The 25419-nt window shown below is 32.1% G+C and overlaps 2 protein-coding genes across 6 annotated transcripts; one reads left to right on the top strand and one right to left on the bottom strand.

Annotated features, from left to right (window-relative positions):
- Positions 1-1859: 1859 nt before the first annotated feature.
- Positions 1860-5309, top strand: LOC120273476. Of its 2 annotated transcripts, XM_039280102.1 has the most exons (6): positions 1860-2225; positions 2948-3235; positions 3601-3666; positions 3732-3876; positions 4821-4913; positions 5000-5015. In XM_039280102.1, exons 1-4 carry the CDS (start codon positions 1899-1901, stop codon positions 3813-3815), a joined length of 765 nt encoding a protein of 254 aa, XP_039136036.1. In that variant the 5' UTR covers positions 1860-1898; the 3' UTR covers positions 3816-3876; positions 4821-4913; positions 5000-5015. The 2 variants fall into 2 exon arrangements, with proteins under 2 accessions (XP_039136036.1, XP_039136035.1); XM_039280101.1 differs by lacking the exon at positions 4821-4913 and having other exon boundaries at positions 5000-5309.
- Positions 5310-8773: 3464 nt separating this feature from the next.
- Positions 8774-19447, bottom strand: LOC120273866 (B3 domain-containing protein Os07g0679700-like). 4 transcript variants are annotated; one of them, XM_039280599.1, is made up of 13 exons: positions 19258-19447; positions 19036-19174; positions 17915-17996; positions 17729-17830; positions 16815-17581; positions 16586-16682; positions 16252-16426; positions 15460-15536; positions 14883-15320; positions 14506-14555; positions 11169-11282; positions 10648-10715; positions 8774-9675 (listed from the first exon to the last, which is right to left on the bottom strand). In XM_039280599.1, the coding sequence occupies exons 1-13, from the start codon at positions 19262-19264 to the stop codon at positions 8957-8959; spliced, it is 2835 nt and encodes a 944-aa protein (XP_039136533.1). In that variant the 5' UTR covers positions 19265-19447; the 3' UTR covers positions 8774-8956. The 4 variants fall into 4 exon arrangements, with proteins under 4 accessions (XP_039136533.1, XP_039136534.1, XP_039136536.1 ...); XM_039280600.1 differs by having other exon boundaries at positions 14883-15308; XM_039280602.1 differs by having other exon boundaries at positions 19275-19447.
- Positions 19448-25419: the final 5972 nt, after the last annotated feature.

The raw sequence follows: 25419 nt of genomic DNA, 5'->3' as shown, positions 1-25419 counted from the left end.
CATGCGGTCTTGTGTGTTGGCACTTGGAATCTAATTAATGGGGAAAAAAATAAATCGTTTTTATCTTAAATAGATTAACATTAAATAATGTAATTTATCTACTTCACTCAAATAAAATTGTAACTTTCCAAAATTACTAAAACCCCTTTATACCTTTTTAACTTTGATCATAATCCCTAATTTTTCTATTTATTTTTTTAAAAAAATTTTTATTTATCTTTGTATTTGTATTATTTTAATAGAATATCAAAATATACCTTTACACCAGTGATAAGGGCACGGGATACTGATGAGACTGAACTCCAGAGGCAAGTGTGAAGAGAGTAAGTTAACTCTCATGTCTAGATGCAAGGCTAAATATAAACGAAAAAGTATCAACAACAAGTTATAAAGTATCAACGATCAATGATCTATTGATAGGTAGGTTTCACGTGTGCACCGACTTTGCCCCCACTTGCTCTGACAAGATTTATGTATGCTTTTGTCTTTTTGAGTGGTCTAGTCGCTCATATTGGTAAAAATAATAATAATAATAATAATAATAATAATTAAGAGAGGGATACTTTTTATAATTTTAATTTAATTTTACTTAAAAAGTAAAAAATTTGAAAAATAAGGATGTTTTGGAGATTTGATAAATATGAAGGACTTTTTTCTGTAATCAAAAGGGTTGGAGAAATTATTGTTACTTTCCACTTTTTATTTGAGATTAATAAATTATCAAAGGCAATAATATTACATCAACATCATGCCATTTATCTTAATTGTTTCAATGGCATGATTATGATAAAAAATTTTCAAAACATGTTTTCCCCCTATTCCAAAATTCATTGAATATATATATTCATTCCCATGGTTTTCCCCTTTTATTTTTTTATCTAATTGATTTATTTATTTTTCCTTCTGGCATTTGTTGGAGTTAGGGATTTTTGTGATGAATAGCTAGAATACTTTATATATTTATTCAAAAACAATTCTTTATATTAATATTAATAATACATGTTTTTAATAATACATGTTTTTAACCGATTACAAAATTAATCACCACAAAATCTGCAAACAAACCTTCAAAAGCAACAAATAAATTTATATATTAAAAAAAAAAAAAGAAGAAGAATGCAATGAAAAATTCATTTTAAATAAGAAATAAAAATATAACCAACGGTCTATTTACCCTTCGGTCATTTAAGTAAAGTGTTTATTTTGAAAAAAATCAGAAATTAAATCCTAAAGGACACATAAAGTGAGAGTATAAGTATTATTAAACTTGCTCCACATCTATGCACTTCTTTTTGGTTTATTTTATATGGGGGTGCTTATCATCAATTTGTAAAAAAAAATAAATAAAAAAACATCAATTTTTATAAAGTTCAACTTCTTTTTTAATAAAAAAATAAAAAATTCTTAAGTTAAAAACTTGGAATTAGTTAAAAGGAAAAACTTGTAAATAAATAAATACATAATGAACACTCTATCCAGTATTTTTTTTACCAGTTCATTTTAACTAATTTATATAGATTAAAAAAATTAATTGAAATTAGTTATTAATAAAAAAATTTTATTAAAAAAATTATATTAATTTTTTTAAAAATTTTTTAATTTAAAATATGATTTAATAAAATGTATAGTTGAATATTATTTATTAAAAATTATAGAAATAGATTAAATATAAAAGATAATTTTAAATATTAATATTTTATATTTTATAAATTATTTAAATAGACAAGTAAAAAAAACTCTAAAATAAGACAAATAAAAATGATGATAGTTAATAATAATAAATAAAATTAAAATAAATAGAATAAACAAATAATAAATAAAAATGGCGCCTTTATTGTTGCTGTGAGAAAAGCCCAGCTCTCTATATCGCATCTCTAGATTCTCTACTTCTCTCTTCAATGGAGGCGCTTCAGCGCCAGCATTGGAGCATCTCCATCGAAGCCAAGGCCAATGGTGTGGGTTTCAAGCTCAAGCTATACCGCATTCTCCATTGCTCCAGGCTCTCCTTTCTTCTTCGGATCCCTAGGTCCAGGTTCTCCCTCAATTTCAAGCTCAGAACCACACTCTCAGCTTGCGAAAGGATTGGGAAATCTAGTTCTTCCCGTTTGTTTGGGAGGCTTTGCCGTTGGAAATCCAGGAGTATTGCTAAGAAAAAGGATGTGCTTTTTGTCAAGAGATCCAAGCTTGGAAAACCGGAATGGAGTGCCTTCCGATTTCCTTTTCAGGTGAGGAACTCAACGCTTGGAATTATACATTTCTTGATTTTGAACTACTTATGTGTTTATCTAGTGATGTTTGGCTGTGAAATTTATGATCAAAATTGAAACTTTTGTATTCCATTGGCTTTATATGCTTCTTTCCCAAATAACTTGAATTTATTTATTTCTACGTTTTTTTTTAAATTATGTACGCAATTGTGTTCGATTATATGTACTTCATTTATCATATGTATATTTAGCCAGTATGATGGTGAGTGATGGTTTTGTATCCAGTATTTGTGAAGTTGTGAAATTAATGGCTACTTTCACCTGATTATGATAAATTAGTATGGCATAAAAAAAAATTTAGGTTTTAAATGTGCCAGGAATTTCATAGAGTAAGAATTCTACTCAGTGCTCTGCATAAAGAGTAACTTGCAAATCTTCTTTTAAATGGTTTATGGAGCAAAACAAATATCTATAGGTTGTGTTTGTTGAAAAAAAAATAAACTTAAAACCACTGGTTGGTGGGTGCCAAGTTTGAGGATACAGCAATATATATATATGTTCAGAGGTGGCTAACTGTTCTGAATTCACCTGGACATTGGTAATCAAAAGTCTTTGGTAGGCCTTGCATGTTAGCTATTAATTTGTTCATCCCTGCCGGTTGAATCTGGGACTCACATTTTGTGATTAGGGTCACACTGATGGGAGAAGTTTAATGTTTTACTTAAATATGTTTGATGCAGGATCCAGTTGCGGCAATGATGGGAAGCCTGTCCCTTCTTTTTTACTCAGCATCAAAGAGAGACCATGGTGGAATTGTAATACATGGCCTTACCTTCATATTTTTTCTGATGATATTATTGAGATTCAAGATGAAGAAAATACATTTTTCTTTGGTTTTGGCCATAACAATCATTTCTACCATTGGAATTTCTTGTGTCTGTATGAGTTACCAAGACTGTTTCACAGTAACTGCCAGGAAATCTGGGATGAATTTTATTTCTGCTGGGTGCCTATTTGCTCTTTCTCAGGTCAGTTCTTTCATATTCTTGCTTTCTGATTCTTGACTTTTAAACTTCAAATCAGTTATAATAATTGTTAGATTAAAATGTGATATTGTTTAGACTGTTTTCTCTATTCATCTGTGATTTAATTTTACTTCTATTAGCTAGAGTATTACTAAAGTAACCTCTGATGTTCAACTTTATGCATGCATTAATTTAAGAAAGAATCATGAGTGTAACCATATACTTTCACTGTGACAAATCATATCTAATTCCATCTTTAACCCATTTATAGTTTGTGCAGTTTTCTTAGTTACACATTTCTTGGCAAATTGTTTATATTTTTTAAGATGTTTATCTTCCTGTCGTACATTTGTATCTCAATTTGGCAGCTCGTCAAGCCTACAGATCTGCGTCCAGTAGGATTCTATGCATCATCAGTGAAGTTTCTGATGAAGGTAATAACCCAAAACTTCCAGGGTTTTGATCATCAGTGAACATTTCTTTGTACTGATTATTGCAGCGCAAACAAGACATGCATATGATGCTTAGAGAAGTCTGCAGCGGATTTAAAAGAAGTTTTATCGGGCATTTGAAAATACAGTGATACCTTTGTCGGCTCCAATCACATTGCCCAGGAGACTCCCATGATCCGTTTATATGAATGTGTAAGTCCCCATTTCTCATTCAAACATTGATTTTTAATAACAAAGCGGTACTACTTAAGAACTATGCTCATCTAATTTTTTTAGATCATTTATTTTGAACAATATTTCTATCGAGGTTCAGATTTTTACTATCTAGATTGATACACAAACCAAATAAATAAAACAGCATTCATGCATGAAATTTAGGAGTTCCAGGTGACATTTCACTCAGTCTCGTCGGAGTTCCTCTAATCTCCGGTGTCATCACTCTCAATGCCTCGTTGGCCCGTTTCAGTCCCTTCTCTGCCCACTTGAGCTCTTGTTGCTTAACTGATCCTGGATATCTACAGCAAGAACCTGTATCCCCTGCTCTCTGAATATACCTTCAGTAGTATACATATAGTTCAAGAAACAAGAAACACAAGTATTTCTTGATAATTTTTGGAGTAAAAAAGTGAAATGTTATACCTTTCGGAAAATCTTTTTTCAAGACAATCCATGCACTTCCTTCCTTCAGTCATTGCCCCCATTCCCTTCACCACACACTTCCTACAGTATACTCTTCCACACACCTGCATTTTTTTGATTATCAAATGTTAATCATATTAGTGTTATCAGTGTAACTAATAGTCCCACATCAGTTTTGTTGGTAAATATACATCTAAATATATGACTCAGTCTCTCAACCTATTGGCTTAAATTTCTGGATTGATAGTATGTTTCACTTAAATATATAGTAAGTGTTACATTAAAAAGTAGAGCTCAACGAGAACACTTGCCAAACATATATGCCGAAAGAAGCAAACATAAACACTACACAAAGCACAAAATGCTTGTTTGAGGAATCCCTTGCTTCTTTATTCCTCTTTGGTCTTCTTCTAATTTATATCCATTTGCATCATCATGAACCTGGCTGTTCTCCTTCACGCCTTTAAATCCTCCATTGTTATTGTTGTTGTTCTTAGCTTCTTGTCACAAGACCTTGGAAAAAGCTAAACTCGGTGACTTGCTAATTATGGAACTTTTCTTCTTCAACTTTTCATCCTTTTTTTCTTCATGTATGAGTTTCATTGCAATGTCTTTCTTCTTTTCTTGAGCTTGTTCTTGTTCATGTTCTTGTTTGAAGATTGGAAGGTGTTTGCAGGTGAGGTCTACTGAGGGGGTCCTTCACTCCAAGATAAACCTCTTCTAGTTCTTGGCTTGCCTTCATCACTGCTACTTCATTCTCCATTACTGTTTCTATTTGAGTTTGAGTGTGGCATGTGAATGGAATAAGAAGAGGAAGAGAGGATGGTGTTGTGTGAGAACAATATGGGAATGTCAATTGATGTTCTCTTCTACATTGATTGATAGATTAGTCTGGCAAATAACATTTGTTTTATTAGATTTTAATTTGCTAATGATATAGATATATATATATATTATATACACATATTTATCATTTGTGCAACTTATGAGGCATGTTTTTGGGTTTTTGTTGGTGGATTTATAATCTCTTCGTAGAAAGTTTATTGGTTTGGTTTGTGGTAACCTTATTCGTCATTTACATTAATTATTAATCAGAGCAATTTTTTGTTTTTAGTCTTGGTGTATTATGTTAGCAAGGTGTTGATAGGAGATAAATTATAAAAAAATAGGGAAGTAAAACTAAAGAGTTATTTATTTTTTTTAGGAAAATTGATATTTATTCTTACTTGTAATATTTGTTATAGATATCTGTATAATAAAAAAATATATATTTGGAAGAAGCCGGAACTTATTGAATAAAAAAAAATATATATATATAATTGTTATTTCTTCTCACTTGGATGGTTGGATCAAAATAATTGGTAAATGTAAACTATACATATTATTCAAATATGATTTAATCCAAGAACGTAAGTTAATAAGATAAGAGACTCATATTTATAAAATTATTTTAATATGTACGAAATGAAGAGTGAAATGTAAGCAAATAAAGAAAGAACAATGAATTTAAATATTTGTTTTTTGTTAATCAATATTATGGATTTGGACTTATACAAGGTTGTGCAGAAACTTAAAAGTGGATTTCTTATGATGTGACATAGAAACCATGATCTGTGATCTATTTTCCAATAAATTAATGAATTAATGCGCTTGATGTGACGTAGTCTAGCATTAAATAAAAAATAACAATAAAATTAAAATAAGATAACTATTATTCAACAGGCATTGACATGTCTACAAAATAAGCAAGTGGTTCAAGTTTACGGTTGTTATCTCTTCTTGTTATTTTATTTATTTATTTATTTATTTATTATTATTTTTTTGAAAAAGTGGATAAACCACTGCAATATATTAAAAGGATAGTAAAGATACAAATAAAGCAAGAGCTCCTACAGAACACCAAGAGACATGGCAATGTTTCCACCAAAAACAACAAAACAACAACCAAAAAGAGAATCCGCAAGGGATCCTCAGCACATCACCAACAGCCGACTATCTCGTGATCAATAAATGATCTGCCTCTGGAGGATCGCCTCCAGTCTCTAGACCACTGGTCCCAAGGGTCTCCGCACTCTACTGAATCAAAGCAATATGGTCCTCCATCACCTCCCTCGCACCCTCAGTAGCTGAAGAGAACCAAGACATCAACACATGGTCAATTTTCATAATGAGTGCATGCGTAGACAAACAATTGGCATTAAAGATGCAATCATTTCTAGTAAGCCAAATATTCCACACAATTACTTTTGCTACTAAAATCCCAACATCCCTATTGTTCGCACACAACGAAGTTCTCCAATTTCCCCAGATCTCCTGCAGGGACTCAGGAGAATCCGGAAGACGCAGGAGGCTCACAAAATACGCCCATACTTGTCGAGCCACCGAACATCGCAAGAATAGATGATCCGTCGTCTCGATCGCTAAATTACACATAACACATGTAGCCGTAGGGAGCTGATTACAGCTCACAATGGCAAGAACCTCCATAGTAAGGATCCTATTCTTCCAAGCTAACTAGTTGAACAAGTTAACCTTCTTCGGGCACGGCTTTTTCCAGAAGAATCTTGCGATGGGGCAACGCATACCACCATCAATTAGAAAATTGAAAAATGATTTCACCGTGAAGGATCCATTCCCGATCAACCTCCAACGTTTTTTATCTCCTAACACGTCGGCATAATCCCTGACTCTTTCCCAACAGTTAAGACTATCTCCCTCCATAGAGAAAGGAGCTTGCTCTAAAAGATAGTGCAACTCGTGAACCGAACCATTGGGCTCACCCGTCCTACGAAATTCCTCCGGCCAGATGTACATAGGTGCGCGCCCGTTAAACCATCTATCCTTCCAGAAGAGTGTCTCAGTTCCTGATACGACCTCATGCAGCACACATCCCCGAAACGCCGGCAGGCAGCCCAAAACTCCTTTCCAGAAGAAGGAAAGCCTACCTGCCTGCCTGGGGAACATATTCCATCGGCTCACCCCATAATTAAACTGGATGATATCAGCACCACACCATGCAGAATCCGTCATTAACTTCCACCACCACTTGTCCAAGAGCGCAAGATTAAAACTTGACAGCTCAAGAATACCCCAACCACCCTGATCCCTAGGTCGACATAGATTGTTCCACCCCACCAACCTCCATCTCGGGTGTTCCATGTCCGGACCAGACCAAAGGAAATCTCTTCTGATCCGATCAATCTCCTTGATAACCCAGCAAGGCAAACGAAACAACGACATTCAAAAGTAGGAATCGCAGATAGGACCGAGTTAATCAGAGTTAGTCGCCCCCCTAAAGATAGATGTCTCGCTTTCCAAGTGGATAACCTTCTCCGAATTTTTGAGATAAGAATCTCTCAGTCCTGTTTCCTTGGTCTCCTACCGGAGATAGGCATCCCCAAGTAAGTAACTGGAAGCAAACCCCTCGCACAGCATAGCGTCTCCGCCGCCTCCCTGTTCGGTAACCCATCCATAGAAACCGAATAGAGACAAGTTTTAGAAAAATTAGCAGTTAAACCAGAAAGACCTTCGAAGATATACAAGATCAGCTTGACAATTCGCAAGTCTTCTAGCCCTCATGTAGTCAAAACTAACAGGTCATCCGCATAATGAAGATTGCATTTACGACCCCATTCCCTCAGAGGCACACCCACCAAAATCCTAGATCTCAGAGCATTTGAAAACATCTTACGTAAAGTGAGTTTTGCGTGGGCTATTTTTTTTTATTTTTTTTATTTTTAATTATTTATTTTTTTAGACAAATCTAAAAAACAGATACTAGTAGTCTACTAGTAACTCGCCACAAAGTGTGTAAGGGAGTGAAAGTTCAAAACTTTGCTCTTGCAGTATTGTTCATAAAATTGTTCACACATTATACACTCAAAGACTAGTACTGTGTGCTTGTCTTGGTGTGGGTATCATGTGGGAGGAACAATGTTTCCTCCTCTGTACCAACTTGTTTCTTTGACTGCACTTGTCACTTTTGTTTATAAAAAGTCATTGAAATTATTTATTTTCATCAAGCCAATATTTCAATGCAAAGGATTCATTGAACTCAATGGATCAAAATCCTCCTCTTCTTTGTTGTTTATCTAATGTTCAAAAAAATGCAAATCCTCAATGGCTTATCTAAATCCCTTTTAATGAGTTATTCAATGTGATGTTTTGTCTGTCTGTTTTTGGTTCTATGAAAATGTTCTTCATAACATTTCAAGATTTCCTTCAAAAAACTATGAACTATGAAGAAATGAAAAGGATTTTTATAACCATTGTAATAAATACCAAATACATGTCCTTGTTATCAATTGTTATATATATAACACTAAATTAAATAAGGATTCAAGCCAAATATCATTGATTCAATTCAACATCATCAACTTGAACTTCCACAGAATGACCCCCCTTTTTTTCATAAATTAAGGATAAAGCACCACATCACCTATCACATAACTATAAAACACTACTCACCAAAGTCCAATGGTGGCAGATCTATACTTTCGAAAGAAAAATTACAACAACAAACAATAGTAAAAAGTTTACTTAAATGTAATAAACTTTTAACTGAACTGAACACCTAAAACCACTTTTACAACACCCCTCCATTTCTTATCAAAATTAGACAAATTTCAAACCTTCAAGCAGCAGCACCATCATTGTTAACCTCATTCACCCTGCAGTACCCTTCCTCAACAGCACCACTCTCCCTCTCCCTGGCAATCGGTACCATATAGCTCTCATCGGGCGGTCTTCCTTCACTCTCTGCCGCGTCTTGTGCCACTGTAAACGAGCTTGAACTTGCCTGTTGGTCGGATGCCAAACTCGTAAGCCCGTTTTGCTTTAAGTAAGTCTCGAGCGGCCGGTTTGCTACTTGGAGAAGAGTCATCATACTAACACGGTCTTCGCTGCGCCCCGGATGGGAGTTCAAGTCAAGCTGCCCAAAATTCTCCCATTGGGGAGGTTCTATAGGCTGAACAGCGCGCAATGTGTTATTCCCTTCAGTTTCTTCCTTGTTTGTCCATGCAACCTTCTTTTGTGCTTCGGCTTCCTCGAGCTCAGATTGCCGCTTTTTCTTTCTCATCATGAGTGTCTTGAATCGGCGCTTTACAGTCACACACACGTTGCACATGCATGAAGGGTCATGCTTCGGGCCTTTACCGCTTGGAGGTTGGATGCACACAATGCATGAGCAGCCCGGCCGATGGCGAGGATGCCTGGTTGTCGTTGCAACAGAGGGTGCTGGATGAGTCACTGTTTCACCAATGACTGCAGCGGTGGCCAAGGCGTCAAGACCTGCAGATTCAGGCTCTGGTGTATTTGGTTTCACATTAATTGCAACCTTTCGCCTTTTCAATTCTGCATAAACAAAAAAATCAAATAGGCGAATTGATTAAGAACAACGGTCCGACCATCTGGATATGGTTTCAATTATGTTTCTCTAAACATGCAAAATCTTGTTCTGATCTTAACACGAGAACAATGCCACAGTTACCAAATTGATTGATAAAGAAAAAAACATGCAGTACCAACAGTAGATGGAAATGATTTGAAACAAGAGTAGAATGCTTACCTTTGCAAGAGATATCATCTGGTTTATGTTCCTCTAAACATGAAAAATCTAGTTCTGATTGAACTATGTGAACCATGTCCAAAACTAACAAATTAATTGAGAAAAGAGAAACATATAGTATCAACAGAACATTTCAACCCTTGTATGTTTCTCTAAATATTTAAAATCTAGTTCCATGTCAAATATGAGAACAATGTCAATTGCTACTAAATTCTCAACTTTTCAAGACATATCAACTCCTTTACATTCCTCTAAACATGTAAAATCTAGTTCTGATTTGAGATATGTGAACAATGTCCATAGCTACCAAATTAATTGAAAAAAAGAAAAACATATGGCATCAACAGAACATATTAACCCAGTTTATGTTTTTTTCAATTTATATATTGAGATATACTAACAAAGTCTGTCTAGTTTATTGATTATGACTAACTCTAGATTCTTTCCCCTGAGAAAAAATCAATACTTTCTCTTCTGTTTGAGCTCCACAATGTACTATTTACAATCCAACACAAATTAATTAGGCTCCTGATAAAACAGAACAAACTATGTCGAGATATGATAACAATGTCAATTGCTACTAAATTGAAGTCACTTCAACCAAAACTATCTGAGATAAATACATTTTCTTCGTCACTGACAAGAAAATCTCAATGCATCAATATTATGAGATAAACCTCAGAAACAATCCTATCCTTCTAAGATAGATCAACCACATGTCATAATTATACACAAAGCCAGAAAGAGAGGTTGCACACCTGCATTCTCCTGAAGAAGGTTTTGCATGTCTTTTACACTCAACTCATCCGGCACAGAGCACAAAGACCTGGAAAATATCAAGGAAAATGAATATAACTACTACTAAAAACATGAAACATCCGAACTTATTTGCTAAGGTAGATCAAAATCCAAATTGGTATTTTGTTTTTACTGATCAGATATCATATATGTAGACCTACAAGGATCAAAGAACACATAGCAGAAATGAAAGAAATTCAAAATCACTTCATAGAGTAGTTAAACTCTCCAAAGCTTGTACCATTTGCTCAGACCAAACTAGCTGCGGAAATATACCATATTGATAGAATACTAAAATTTAATGTAAAATAAATACATTATTGCGAACACCTGAATTTCTATTCAATTGATATATATTGACCTTCAATATGAATTGTGGCAAATGAATTATTTCGATTTCATAGGCAAAACAAAAAATCAGTTTTCACCATGGCAATAAGGAATCAGTCACATAGCATTTTGCAGAAAAAGATAACTCAACCTTTTCCGATCCCATGAATTATCAGCACAAGTCCACTTTGAAGGAGGAAGAACATGCACAGGTATACGACGCCATTTAAGACACTCATCACACTGAATCCATTGATCCTGAACCCTGAAAGTAAAAATTTAACACAACTCATCATTTAAAATGAATGCCACAAAACAATGAAGTTTTAACAAGAACCTTCAAAATATTTTGCAAGAGTATATACAAAAACAAACATTGAACAACAAATCACTGAAGTCTTATGATTGTGCATGTAAACCTTCTTCCACATCGTGCAGAGTTCATCAGACCAAAGGAAAAATAAAAAGAACAGAAGATTAGGAATTCCAGTAGCCTAAACTATGACACATAAAAATGGAAACAGAACCAAACTTTCAATTTGGCCAAGGCATCAAGCGAAAATGCCACATTTAATTAATGGAATACATACTACCCTCCTCGGATCACAGTTTCGAAAAAGTAAGAGCATATGCTTCTTTCAAATTATACATGCAAGACAGATGCTATCTGGCGATTGGTACACGAAAGATCTTAAACTTAAATAAAAAACTCATTTAATTATTATGCAAAGTCTCAACAGATATTATCTGGTGATTGGTTCATGTGAAAAAAATAGAAAACTTAAATATGAAGACCCATCTAATTATTGTGCAAACCTCTAACGTAAAGTCGTAGCAAATGTCATCTACTGATTATTCCATACGAAAAAATAGAAACCTTAAATATGAAAACCCATCTAAATATTGTGCAAATGTGGAGTCCAAATGTCATTTGGTGATTGATTAGTTCAAGTAAAAAAAACAAACATAAAACTTAAATATGAAAACCAAACTAATAATTGTGCAAACAAGAAGTCAAAATAGATGCCATCTAGTGATTGGTTATGTGAAACAAATATAAAACTTAAATATGAAACATCTAATTAGTAAACAAATGCAAAGTTGCAACAGATGTCATCTGGTGAGTGGTTCATGCGAAACAAATATAAAATTTAAATATGAAACATCCAATTATTCTACAAATGCACAGTTGAAACAGATGTCATCTGGTGATTGGTTCATGCAAAACAAATATAAAATTTAAATGCAAAATCGAAACAGATGTCATCTGGTGATTGGTTCATGTGAAACAAATATAAAATTTAAACATAAAACATCCAATTATTCAACAAATGCAAAGTCGAAACGGATGTCATCTGGTGATTGGTTCATGTGAAACAAATATAAAATTTAAACATGAAACATCTAATTATTGTACAAATGCAAAGTCGAAACAGATGTCATCTGGTGATTGGTTCATGTGAAACAAATACAAAATTTAAACGTGAAACATCTAATAATTCTCCAAATACAAAGTTGAAATAGATGTCATCTAGTGATTAGTTCATGTGAAATAAATATAAAATTTAAACACAAAACATCTAACTATTTTGCAAATACAAGGTCAAAACAGATGTCATCTGGTGATGGTCCAAGTGAAACAAAATTGAAACGGATGTTATCTGGTAATTGGTTCATGTGCAACAAATACAAATCTTAAATATGGAAACCCTTCTGATTATTATGAAAACGCAACAATAAAACAGATGTAACTCGATGATTGAACCATGTGGAAAGACGGTTAATGTCGTGATTTTAAAGAAAAATTTATTATCCATTTAAATTGGAAATCCATAATGCATGTAAAATTCCAATAGTATCTTTTAAAAGCAATCTCAAACATATCTTTACTGTTTATAACATTCTTAAAGATTTTGAATAAACATAATAAAAAATCTTTAAAAAAACTAGAATTTCCAAACAAATCAATACACAAAAACATAAATATGTGTATAATAGTCGTTTCCTTCATATATAACGCTCCCATTCTCCTTTTTATGTTTTTCAAATAATAATTTAATTAAAAATCATTTTAGAGAACAAATTTTAGGAATTAACATGAAAAAGACGCAACACAAGACTAAACCATTTATATTTGTTCATATGCCCTTACTATCAATATTTAAATGAACTTTTTAGAAACCAAATTAGAGGTTTGTTAATGTAAATTAGTAACATATATTAAGTTATCTACTTTTATAAGAATCGCTTAGAGTTGATCTTTTATATATATAGATATAAGACCCAAACAAACTTAAAATCTTAGTTAGGGTAATATCTATTAAGATATTTGGCATACACCCACTAATCAAATTTTGAATGTCATCATAAATAACAAGCATTATAGAACCTTCTTCATATAAGATGAGAAAATTCTTTTAAAAACCAACAGGAAGGATAAAGATGATGTTTTGCAGAAATAAATTTTTAAATAGTTCGCAAATATGTTTTTCAAATATTGATGGATATTTGGTTTACTAAGAGGTTGCAAGGAAATTGATATATTTAGTGACTAGAGTACCTTGATGAGTATTTTACATTAATTTATGATGTACTAGTGAACAAATAACATAAATGCCCTCATACGCATTAATTATCAACAAAGCAATATCATTTAAAAAATCTATACCCGGTGATTGGTCCATGTGAAAATGTAAAAAACTTAAACATGGAAACCAATCTAATGGGTGTTAACATTTTGATCTTGAAGTACATATATAGATAGATAATTATCCGTTTAATTAAAAACTATATAATAAATGTAATTTTTTTAATATTATAATTTAAAATATACATAATCATCCAAGCCAATCATTTTATATCGACAAATTTTAAGTGCGAGAAAGCTAAACACGTAAATTCAAGATAAACTCATAAAACAAAAACAAACCAAAGGAAAATAAAAATAAAAATAAAAATCCAAATAAATCCAAACAAATAAATCAATATATAAAAGCCAGTAAAATATAAAAATAATAAACATATGAAATTAAAAGATATAAAGATAAAGAGAATTTTTTTTCCCTGAAGGAACCATCCTAACAACCTTCTCTTTATCTGCATTTCAGATAAAGTCTATTAAATTAATGTTAAATATTTTTTTTTAAAAAAAAACCACATTAACCAATCAATCAACCAGTGGTCCAGTGTCATCTGCCAACCTGCACAAACCACTCCCTTTCAGCAGAAATGGCATTCCATGAATTTTAGGAATTTAGAAACCATATTGCCAAACCAAACACAAAGAATGTCATATTATCCATAATAAAGCATATCTAGCAATACTTACAGATCCCATAAACCAAATGCACCCAACTGGTCATAGTCACATTTCTATGAATATGCATTGCAGGTGAATCTTTAACACCAACCTCAATAAAACAACATAAGTCATAGAAGTTTATCAAAAGTTTCTCCTTCTTTATTAAAGAACAGAAAAGCATCCTTACCCAGTCATTCCAGCAGTGAATATAGTTCTCTTACCGAAGATTGGAGGCTCCTGTACAAAAGCCATAAAGTTCACATTATCAGTTGAAAAAGTTATTTTCACTCAATGTTTTTTTTTTAAAAAAAGGCACAAAACAAAGGCATACAACTTGATTAGCAGCCCAAGCATGGAAGTTCTATGGTCAAGAGTTAATTATGTTATGAGTGCATTTGCTATGTTTCTTTTAAAAAATGAGAGAAATAAAACTGGTATTTGCAGAATGTATTGCAATATCAGTCATCAATTTGATAGTTATGTTCTTCAAACTCTGACATGCATTCAGTTCTTGCAAATAAATTGACAAAAGAAGATTGTAATGTTTATGAAAAACTGACTTACATCATATTCTTCGAATTCTGTATTGTCAATTATGACAATGGTGGGTTTGGCATTCGGATTAGGAAGCAATAAGTCCTGTGCTTCTTCCCAGTTAATTTTGAGATCCAGAGCCTCGTCATTGTCCATATGTAGCCTCTTGCTCTTGGTACCAATAGTACGGCTTCTCTTCTTATCCGGAAGTAGTGAAGGCTGCTGCAAGGTGAACCCCTCATTCATCCCAGCACCATGCTTGTCAGTCTTGTGCCAAATATCGAAATCAGCTGAATTCATATACCCAGATAAAGAGCTCATGTTCAGATCCTCAGGTCCTTTCATGGACTGACGAAGCCCAGAGTATCCACTTATTATCGGAAGGTTCCCATTCAGACTAGAGAAGAAAATATCACTTGCAAGGCCAGTATTAGCAGTGACTGATGCTTGAGTATCCTGTTTCATATGCTGATTTAGAATAAATTAATAAATAAATAAATAATGTATAAGTAATGGTGTTCTATACTAAATGCACACCATCATGCACCCAGACATGCACCATGAAAAATAACATGAAGAATGTAGAGATATGTATGAAGTTGATTACTTGTGACTGCAAAGAGTTAGCCGCCTTTCGGAATCCCATAATAAGTTTACCTTCAGGATCCATCCGGCTAAATGTCACTGCAAATTAGAGAACACAAACAAAAAGATATACTGATATACCATTAAGATTAGAGAAGAAATCACAGTTTGTCATATGAGGAAAAGTAATGCAGGAGACAGAAGGTGAGATAGGTCTAGACATAGAAGGTGTGATCTGTGAAACCACAAATTCGGAATCATTACATGAAAACATTAGGAAGCATGAGCCTAGTAGTAAGTAAAATGTTCATGAAATCTGTAACATAAAAGCATAAGAGACATGTTCATTACAATTACCATAGTTACCAAACTGTAGCATGAACTTGGAAGAAGCCTGCCTATGTGAACTCCATATATAGAACACAAGGCACAAGTCAATCAGAAAATGTCGATCCCTTAGTGCATTGATCACAAGGCAAATAATCAAGCCACTTTTGTCATGATTCTAACTAGTCAAATTTGGCAAAACTTATGACTTGTTGCTTACTTTCTACCTCTATACATAATGGGTCCACATGTAATTCAATTTAGTTAAGTAATTTTCCCTGATTAGGTAATTAGACTTTAAAAAGCGTCATAGTTATGAGTAAGGGAATTAACATCATCCTCAAACCATTAATTGATTAAGTGAAATAATGCAGCTGATATAGGTAATGGGTAAGTATCCTTTCTTGATGATCCTAAGTGGTTATCAGATCAGATGCAGGAGATAAAGCTTCTACAGCCTCTAGAGTAGCTATATGTTGCATTTTACCTGTATCACCAGCTTGCAATTGCAGGGACTGGATGCATGGAGTAACACCCTCCAATACATACATTCTACTGTTATTGTTAGGCCAGAATCTGAACTGGAAATGCCACTCTTTGCCATTTACATCCTGAATCTTTAAAGGAAGACCTTCAGGCTGAGAAATTGGAGGAAAATATGCCTGAAGAAATATTAAACAAACCATCAATATAATTTGAAAAAAAAAAGATCAACACAAACACATGGATGAAGTAACAAAAAGGTGAATAATAAAATCTGTATGGCCTATAGCTCACAATCAAATATCTGAAAAGAACTAGAAGAGTGCTGAAGATTTTACCTCAGCACATGCTTTTGGAAGAACCAGACGGCCAATCCGACCTGCATCACTTGCACTTAAAACCTTCTCAAAGAGAGGCACGATAGTAGAGTTTGAACTTAATGAAAGGTTAAGGAAACTAAAAATGGAAAAACCATAAAACATAACAACATTTGTTCGAGTACAATAAAAGCTATCCAGTCTAATTGCATGAAAAATTAACTTGAGTATTAAAAGTAATCATGGATACTCTCCAGAAATTTGTCGCAACTCTTGGTCTGTAATCCTTGGCCAATAGCGCGGAAGTAACTGATTTTTGCCCCTCCCTTCACCAGGTGGCCGTGCAACACGAATGTGTGAAAGCATATTTTTGGATGCTTCCAAAGCAACAGCATTGTCCATCTTTGGAGGAACAGGAAGCAGATGGTGGGCCCTTTGAACATGCTGAAAGCTCGGTAACCCTTTGTTTTCCTCTCTTGCTTCTAAAACCACACAGGCTGGAGGCAAGGACATACTGGACAGACCTACACTCAGACCAGCTTCAATGGTGTTGCTGGGGTTTGAGGTTCCCAAGCTAATACTGAGACGTGTCTCATGAGGATTAGAAATAACATTCTCAGTAGCTGCATCTCTGCGGTCATTTTGTTGAGATTTATGAGAATGACTAGTTCGTCCTTGATTTCCATTTGAGAAAGTAGTCATTCCCACCTCTCTCATTTGAAGTGCAGCTTGCTCTTTTGTGTTTGTTCCAAAAGATTCACTGATACTGTCTCTCTGTGCTGGAAACAAACTGTTCTGTCCATTAACCTCTATCTGTTTTCCTGAGCGAATTATCTCACCTTTATTACGAGCATCATCATCAGTTTTTTCTGCAGATGAAGACTGTACGTCACCAGCACTACCAGCTAGTTTTGTACCCAAGTCATTCGAGTTCTCATCTTTTATGTTCCCGGCAGGGAGAGCAAGAACTCCAGGAGCAGCATCAGGTGCGACGTCGTGAATCACTTCACTTGGAGTCTGCAGAAAGATGTATGCACAACTTAGAATTTCCAAATTTTCAGTAAAATGAAAACAAAATGAAAAAGATGATCATCAAGTGATTGATAAGTGAGCAGCTCATCAGGTTTGGATGAGAGCATATATGGCTATAATAATTAGTCTTACAGAAGAGAGTCCTGCATTCTTCATGCAGCTGACACATTGGACTCCTCCATGATCGAGAAGGCAGACTGACGATTTGGATGCAATACACCCACAATGGAGACCCTGCAAATATTAGACACTTTAAACCACCTGCAACAAGAAAAATGCATGGAAAGAAGGCCAGAAAGGCCTTATAGAACAACTTGCCTTCCCACAGGAAATGCATTGACGCCAGCCAGATTCTTTGCTGTGAAACAGGTCGCAGAAAATTAACTGTTCATATGCCATCCTAGATTTCAAGAAAAAGATCATCATTTATAAACTAAACATGAAGATTACAAATGAATTGTTCATATAACATCCACATTGCACAAAAAGAGGGTCATGGATAAATTTAACAAGAAAATTACAACCTAAAAGCAACTGTCAGTGTAAGCTAGTGGAAATCAATACATGTGAGGAGGGAAAAAAAGAATTGAACTAGTGATTTATAATTTATCCAAATTCAAAGTGATATTGTTTCATGAAGACCAAAAGGTTGAAGTCCAAAAAGAAGCAGGATAAAGAGTCTTAGAAGATATGTTTAGGGCTTAGGGTGAAGCAACAGAGAAAAACTAGTAAGGAATGAACAATTGGAACAATATTACTCTTAAAGCCTTAAGATAACATTTACCTTAAATTGCTGATGAATTAATTTGACTGTTTTCAATTCCCATTCTTAGTTCAAATTAGAGAGGCATTCAACCTAAATAAACTTTTTTAATGTGGTAAAAACCCACTCGATCCTCATCCACTTGTATCAAAACATTGAATTCTCGTTCAAGCATTGGCAGCAGATAAGGGAAGGCACTGAAAAGCTTTGTCTTTGAGGTTAGAATCAGAGAATGGATACATAATATGTGAGGAATTCAAAATTGAAACATGAACGGCAAAACAGTACCAAGAAAACAGTGCAAACAATTATTACAAACAGATTCATATATACCAGATTAGAAGGCAAGCTATGCATAAAAACATCAACCAAAGGGGAAAAATTCTTCGTTGAAAGAAAAAAAAAAAAGTAAAAACAGAACTGCAGATCACTGTCAAACAGATTGACACACTGATCACACCATCACATTGAACAAACACATGCAAGCAACAAGCATGATCATCCCATAAGATCTATCAATCAATCAATCAAAAGCACAGAGAACCAGAGCAAGATAAACAGAAACCCAAGATGCCATTTTTAAACAATCCCGATCATCCAACAACCACAAGATCATCAATCAAGCAACAAACTTTACAAGCAAATCATGAAAAAGAAAAGCAAATAAAGGACATACCCGCACTTCTCACAAAGTTGGGCAAACTTCCCCGATCGCAAATCCCATCCTTTCCTCCACTCCCCTCCACCGGGCTCCGCCACCCCACAAACCGAGTTCATACACCGCTGCATCTCCATCTTCAAAAACTTCACCAAACCTATAAAACAACAACAACCACCATTAATGATCGCCAATCACCCCAAAAACCCAAAAGAGCACGGAAAAAGATGAAGTTTTTACAGAACATAACGCCTCACCACCTCGTCTATCACGCCTTTTCTGGATTTCCACAGAGAAACATCACCATTGGCGAGCTTCAAACGAAGAAAAAGCACTGAAAACGAGCAAACAAAGGGAATTTAATTGAGATTCATGCAAGACACTCACAACCCAGAGCTCTCTCTCTCTCTCTCTCTCTCTTTCTCTGTCTTTTGAAAAGAATTAATGATATAATTAATGAGAAAAATAAATAAAAATATTTTTTTTCAAATATTATCTATTAGCGTTGTGACACATGTAGTGCATTTCATTCCTTGTAAGAAAACCGGTAAGCTTACCGCCCTCTCTCTGTTTTTGTAACGTACGGTAACAGTCTGCAAACAGCACCGGCCCGGTTTTTTTTATTTAAATAATAATATTATATTGACAGTTAAAAAAAAATCAAGAAAAATAATTATAAATGAATTTGCTCATTTTATTGTGTACCAAAAGATAAAATGAGATTCTTGGAAATTTATTTAGTTGAAAAAGAGATGAATATGAGATAATAAATAATTAAATAATATGGATAATTCTTGTAAAAAAAAATCAAGGTTAAAATTTATAACTATTTTATAGTTATCAACTATTTATGAGAAAACTATTATAACAATAACAAGTTATTTTTTATTTGTTATGAAATTACAATAGTTGTTTAATAACTAGTATATATAGAAAATCTCAATTTAAGGGTTTTATGGGGACATATATGTAAACTCCTTTAAATATATATAGTTAAAAAAATAAGAATAACTCATTTTTGTATTATAATTTTATCTATCTATATACTAAAATCAAAAGAAAACTCTTTATTATTTTTTTACTGCAGATTCAACTTCTTTTTGCAATATATATATATCTCTTTGGATATCTTGGTGATATCATTGGAAATTTTTGGGCTTTAGCCCGGCCCATAAAGGGCCCAAAGAGTAAAGACAAAGGTTAGAGAGCGTGGAAGGTAAGGGAGCGGTGAGATCACCGGGAGGTGAGCGTAGTGCGACGTGGGAGGAATGATGGGGTGGCACTAATGGATGACGTGGCTAAATCAGAACCGTTCATGTGTGATTAGGCGGTGATCCAGTGGGTAATTGAGTGCGATGCGTTGTTGATGCCTTTGGGTGCGATTGAGACACCGCACCGTCCTCTCTTAGTCGTCTCTTATAAAGAATTCTCACTAATTTTATCTTATTAGCCCTCATAAAGTTTGAAATTTTATTTTTATTTTATTTTATTTTATTTTTTTATCAAAATGAGAGATTTAGGAAATGCGAAAATATACACATACCTCGATTGGATTAAGTAGGAGCAATACATATATAAGGATTTAGATCATCTATACACAACAATTATTCACATTTATAAAAATATATTTTCACCTATTTGTGAAGGGTTTTAAATTAATTCAAATATTAATAGGTCACTTGGTCATGGTTGATTAGGTTTTTTGAGAATACGAAAAAATGAAGGGCTGAGTAATAATTTTGGACTCTTTTAAGGGGGGATTCGTGAAAAGTTTGGTATTTATTTTTTTAATTAGTTTAATGGTGGGGCTGGCTGAGATGATGATCAAATGGAATTTTGGAATTGATTTGATGTTTGATTTAGTCCATACTTAGATTTAAGGATTTGGTAGGATGCTTTTTCTTTATCATATATATCCGTATGATGTTTCTTGTTTAATTTTTATGGGCAATATTTTTTTAAATATTGTAGTTTATCATTAATTCGCCATTAAGTTATGAAATGTAACTTTATCAAACTATTATGATAAAATTAAAAAAAATAATAAATTTAGCTTTAAGTACAATTTGATCGCACATGATCAGCTATGTTTTTATTATTTATTTATAGTAAAATAGATAAATCAAGAATTTTTTACTAAAAAACATCAAAAACTGATAATAAAAGAAGGAACAGGGAAAAGACCTGGACACCAAAGGTGAAAGTTAAGCAAAATCAAATAAAAAATGAGAAAAAACACAACAACAAGAAAACTTTTAAGCAAAGTGAAGCGCAGTAAATACACAATAAATGATAAACTTTTTTCAGGATGAAAATTGGGTCATCTAGCTCGTTTGTTATAATTGACAAAGATGAAAAATCCTGGATTCTAAGTTTTGCAAAAGTTAAACTGTGTTTGAGCGCACCAATAAACTTTTGAATAAACATCAACTTTTGTTAGAAGTTGGTGGTGAAGTAAAAATAAAATAAAAAGTTGAATAATTATTTATATATATATACACACACATATGTGCAATTATAAGATTTGTAGGGGTGAATATGCAATTAAAAGGTTTTTTTTTAATGTTGGTGACCTTTTTCTCCGTGGAGGACTCGACGTGACTCGATTACAAACAGTCAAACATAATTGAATTGTTTCACCAACTTCTACCAGTTTTTATTTAGGATTTATTTGTGTTTTTCTTCAATATATATTTTTAATTATTAAATTATGTAAAATTTATACATTTTAAAACATCACATCAAATCTAATTACCATTTTGTCAATAAGTGAACCTTTTAAAAATATTAAGATATTAAATTTTTTTTTATTGAATAATAGACGACAAGCGCCTTTTTTTATGAATATAAACAGTACTAAATAGTACTGAAACCCGGATGTACAATATATATACAGTATGAGAATAGTATAGGAATCCCATGTGAACATTGTATGAACAGTGAACACTTTTTATAAAAATCACACAAATAAATTTTTTTATTTTTAAATAATTTTTAAAATTATTATTAATTTTTAAAAAGTTGATTTTTAATCCACATTTATTTAGGAAAAATATGTTATCATTATTATTCTTATTATTATTGATACATTTTCTTGGTTTTTTAAGTTATTTTTAAAAATTATTATTATTAACATAATTTAAAAAAATAATCACAAAAAGTCAAAAAAATTTTAAATCTATTTAAGTTATTATTTTTTAAACATTTTTCAAATGGTAATTATTTTTAATTATTATTATTATTATTATTGTTATTTTATTTTGTTAAATAACTTGTTTGTAATTTAAACAACTATAATTGTACTTAAATACAAATAGAAAATAGTCAAATATATCCCTGTTTTTTTTACATTACATATTTTTACCCCGTTTTGGACAAGTAATTTATAATATTTGGGTTGTTTACATAAAAAGAGCATAAATTATATCTATTAGAATTAGAATTTTTATTCATGTGGATACATCTACATTTTAACTTTGGCCAGCTTACAATCCAAGCATCAGCCGCACACCGCACAGGTTGCCAAAACAAATAGTTTAAAATAATCTAAACCATAAATAGGTTTAAAGAAACATGCAAAAAGTATAATAATAATAATAATAATAATAATAATAATAATAATAGTAATAACGACATATTTTTTCCATAAGTTATTTTTGTGATTGTCAAAAGAAAAGAGTGTTAGTGAGAAAAAACCAATATCTTAGTATTTTTAAAAAGTTCACTTATCACCCTGGAAATGACTAGACTTCCATGTAATGTTTTGAAACCAATGTTGGTGAATAAAATTCGCATGAGGTTATTTGAAAAAAAAGGAGGATTATATTAGGGGAAAAACCTGTTAATTAATTAATTATTTATTTAAATTCACAAATTTTTTTTATTTTTATAAAACCAGACAAGTGCTCTGCCCAAAAGACATCCAAATATAGTACTACAATAAATAAACAATGCTACACATTATACTATAATATTTTTATGGTATTACATAATACTGTTATAGTATTGATAGTGAAGGGTCGAAACCTTGTGCATCTCTATATATACCCATATGCCTTTCCACCACGCTAGGCAGTGTTTGGTAAGCAAAATACTAGTTTTTTTAATAAATGAGAATTTGACAAAAAAAGAATTACAAACAAAATACTAGTTATAAAGTGGAATAAAAAATTTACAACAACAATTTTTTCATAAGTCATTTTTGTGATTGTCAAAAGAAAAGGGTGTTAATGAGAAAAAAACCAATATCTTAGTATTTTTAAAAAGTCCACTTAACACCCTGGAAATGACTAGGCTTCCATGTAATGTTTTGAAACCAATGTTGGTGAATAAAATTCGCATGAGGTTATTTTGCCAAAAAAAAAGAAAAAAAGAGGAGGTTTATATTTGGGGAAAAAAAAATCTATTAATTAATTAATTATTTATTTAAATTCACAATTTTTTTTTTTGTTTTTATAAAACCAGACAAGTGCTCTGCCAAAAAACATCCAAATATAGTACTACAATAAATAAACAATGCTACACATTATATTATAGTATTTTTATGATATTACATAATATTGTTACAGTACTGATAGTGAAGGGTCGAAACCTTATGCATCTCTATTTATACCCATATGCCTTTTCACCATGCTAGGCAGTGTTTGGTAAGCAAAATACTACTTTTTTTAATAAATGAGAAATTGACAAAAAAAATTTACAAACGAAATACTAGTTATAAAGTGGAATAAAAAATAAATAGAGCATAATATAACTAGAATTACGTGCTAAGTCTATAAACCAATTAAATAACCACCTTTTTTAAGGTGCATGATTTCCCATGTTCCCATCAACATTTTGATTACAATTAAGGTTTTTTTATTACTTTTTTCTGCTATAGTTGAAAACTCATATTATATGAATATTTCTTCTACTATTTTGTACATTTTCACAATTTTCAGGGTTTAAAAGCATAAATTGAGCTATTAGTATCATTTCATGATTAAAATATGATTTTATTCCATGAGATAATAGGATGATCCCCATAATTATATGAAAATATTCATTTTAATTCTTTTGTATTCTTAGTCAATCCCTTTGTTTAATAGATTGTTTTAGTTTTTAATTAATTAAGATATGATGGAATAACCAATGTGTATATATTTATGTAGTTTAATGATCAAATAGACCAAAATTATATTAAATTTATTAAGTACTTGTTTTTATTTATTAAGTCTAATGAACATTTTAAACATCTTGAGAACATTTGTTCAACTTAAGTTTGATTTATTGCGTAATAATTAATTAAAAAAATCAATAACATAATAAAAATTATTGTTTGTGAACCATTCTCAAATTTGAGGGGATTTTGTTTTGAAGAATATATATATATATATATATAATCAAATTCAAGGTTTTGAGTGTTTATTTTGAATTCTCTTTTGGAGGCAAGAGTTTTACAATTTATTTGTATCCTTTTGAAAATTATATCTTAAATTACTTCGTTTTGCTGTTTTTGTAAATTTTCTGTGAGAAATTAATTTTATTTTTTACTTAAAATTCAAAATCCAAAATTAATTTAATATGATTCTTTTTTTAAATAAATTAATAACATGTTCATTAAAAATATGATTCAAAACTTTATCTGTCAACCTCATAAGAATTAAAAACAAAAAGAGGTTTGTACTGTAATTTGTTTAATGATAAAATAATAGTAATATGTAGATAGAAAATCCCCACTAAAAAATATATGTTTTAAACTCAAGATTAATTACGTCAACACACTTATTACTTGGAGTATTAAATCATGACTTTGGTGTTTTAACTCTTATTACATCAAAAACATGAATTGGTGTTACCTTTCAATGCATGTCATAGCCCAATCTCCAATATTCAAAAGCAATGTTCTAATTTCAAAAGCACTAACTCAAAAGAATAAATAATATTAAAAATATCAATAGTTTCAAACCGTCAAGCGTGTTCAATTAGTAATATAGAAATTTTATATTTATAGAACTTTCATACAAAATTTAAACATAATCAGTGAATTAGGTTAAAAGTGAAAGTCATCAAAAATTGACAAAATATTCCCAAAACCAATTCACTTGAGTGAGACAGACAAGAGTGGAATTGATCCAGAGCTTATGCTTCAACAATCAAGAAACATTTTTCTTTAACCTAATAGAAAGTGATTATAAGAGGACCGTCCATGATCCATGTTGCATAGTTCATAGAGATACCTAGATATCAAATATAGGAATGTGTTTCATGCCTGAACTTTCCCTACAAACTGATTAAATTCACACATACTAATTCTATGAGTTTCAATGATGTCATCATACTATTTTCTAATTTTTTAAAATATAGATAAAGTTATAAAATAATACTCACTCGCGATCGCTATATGTCGTAGCAATACATGTG

The sequence above is a fragment of the Dioscorea cayenensis genome, chromosome 12 (genome assembly GCF_009730915.1).
Source record: "Dioscorea cayenensis subsp. rotundata cultivar TDr96_F1 chromosome 12, TDr96_F1_v2_PseudoChromosome.rev07_lg8_w22 25.fasta, whole genome shotgun sequence".
Lineage (NCBI taxonomy): Eukaryota > Viridiplantae > Streptophyta > Magnoliopsida > Dioscoreales > Dioscoreaceae > Dioscorea > Dioscorea cayenensis.
The sequence above is the reverse complement of the archived record's forward strand: the minus strand, read 5'-3'. Positions and strand labels throughout refer to the sequence as shown.

Excerpts from the sequence above, each read along its gene's own strand:
- LOC120273866 (XM_039280599.1), bottom strand. Across the intron at positions 17,831-17,914 it reads AATGCATTTCCTGTGGGAAG|GGTCTCCATTGTGGGTGTAT; the intron begins GCAAGTTGTTCT and ends TAATATTTGCAG. Across the intron at positions 17,582-17,728 it reads AGAATGCAGGACTCTCTTCT|ACTCCAAGTGAAGTGATTCA; the intron begins GTAAGACTAATT and ends ATCTTTCTGCAG.
- LOC120273476 (XM_039280101.1), top strand. The coding sequence starts at position 1,899 with ATGGAGGCGCTTCAGCGCCAGCATTGGAGCATCTCCATCGAAGCCAAG. Across the intron at positions 3,236-3,600 it reads GCCTATTTGCTCTTTCTCAG|CTCGTCAAGCCTACAGATCT; the intron begins GTCAGTTCTTTC and ends TCAATTTGGCAG. Across the intron at positions 3,667-3,731 it reads CAGTGAAGTTTCTGATGAAG|CGCAAACAAGACATGCATAT; the intron begins GTAATAACCCAA and ends TGATTATTGCAG.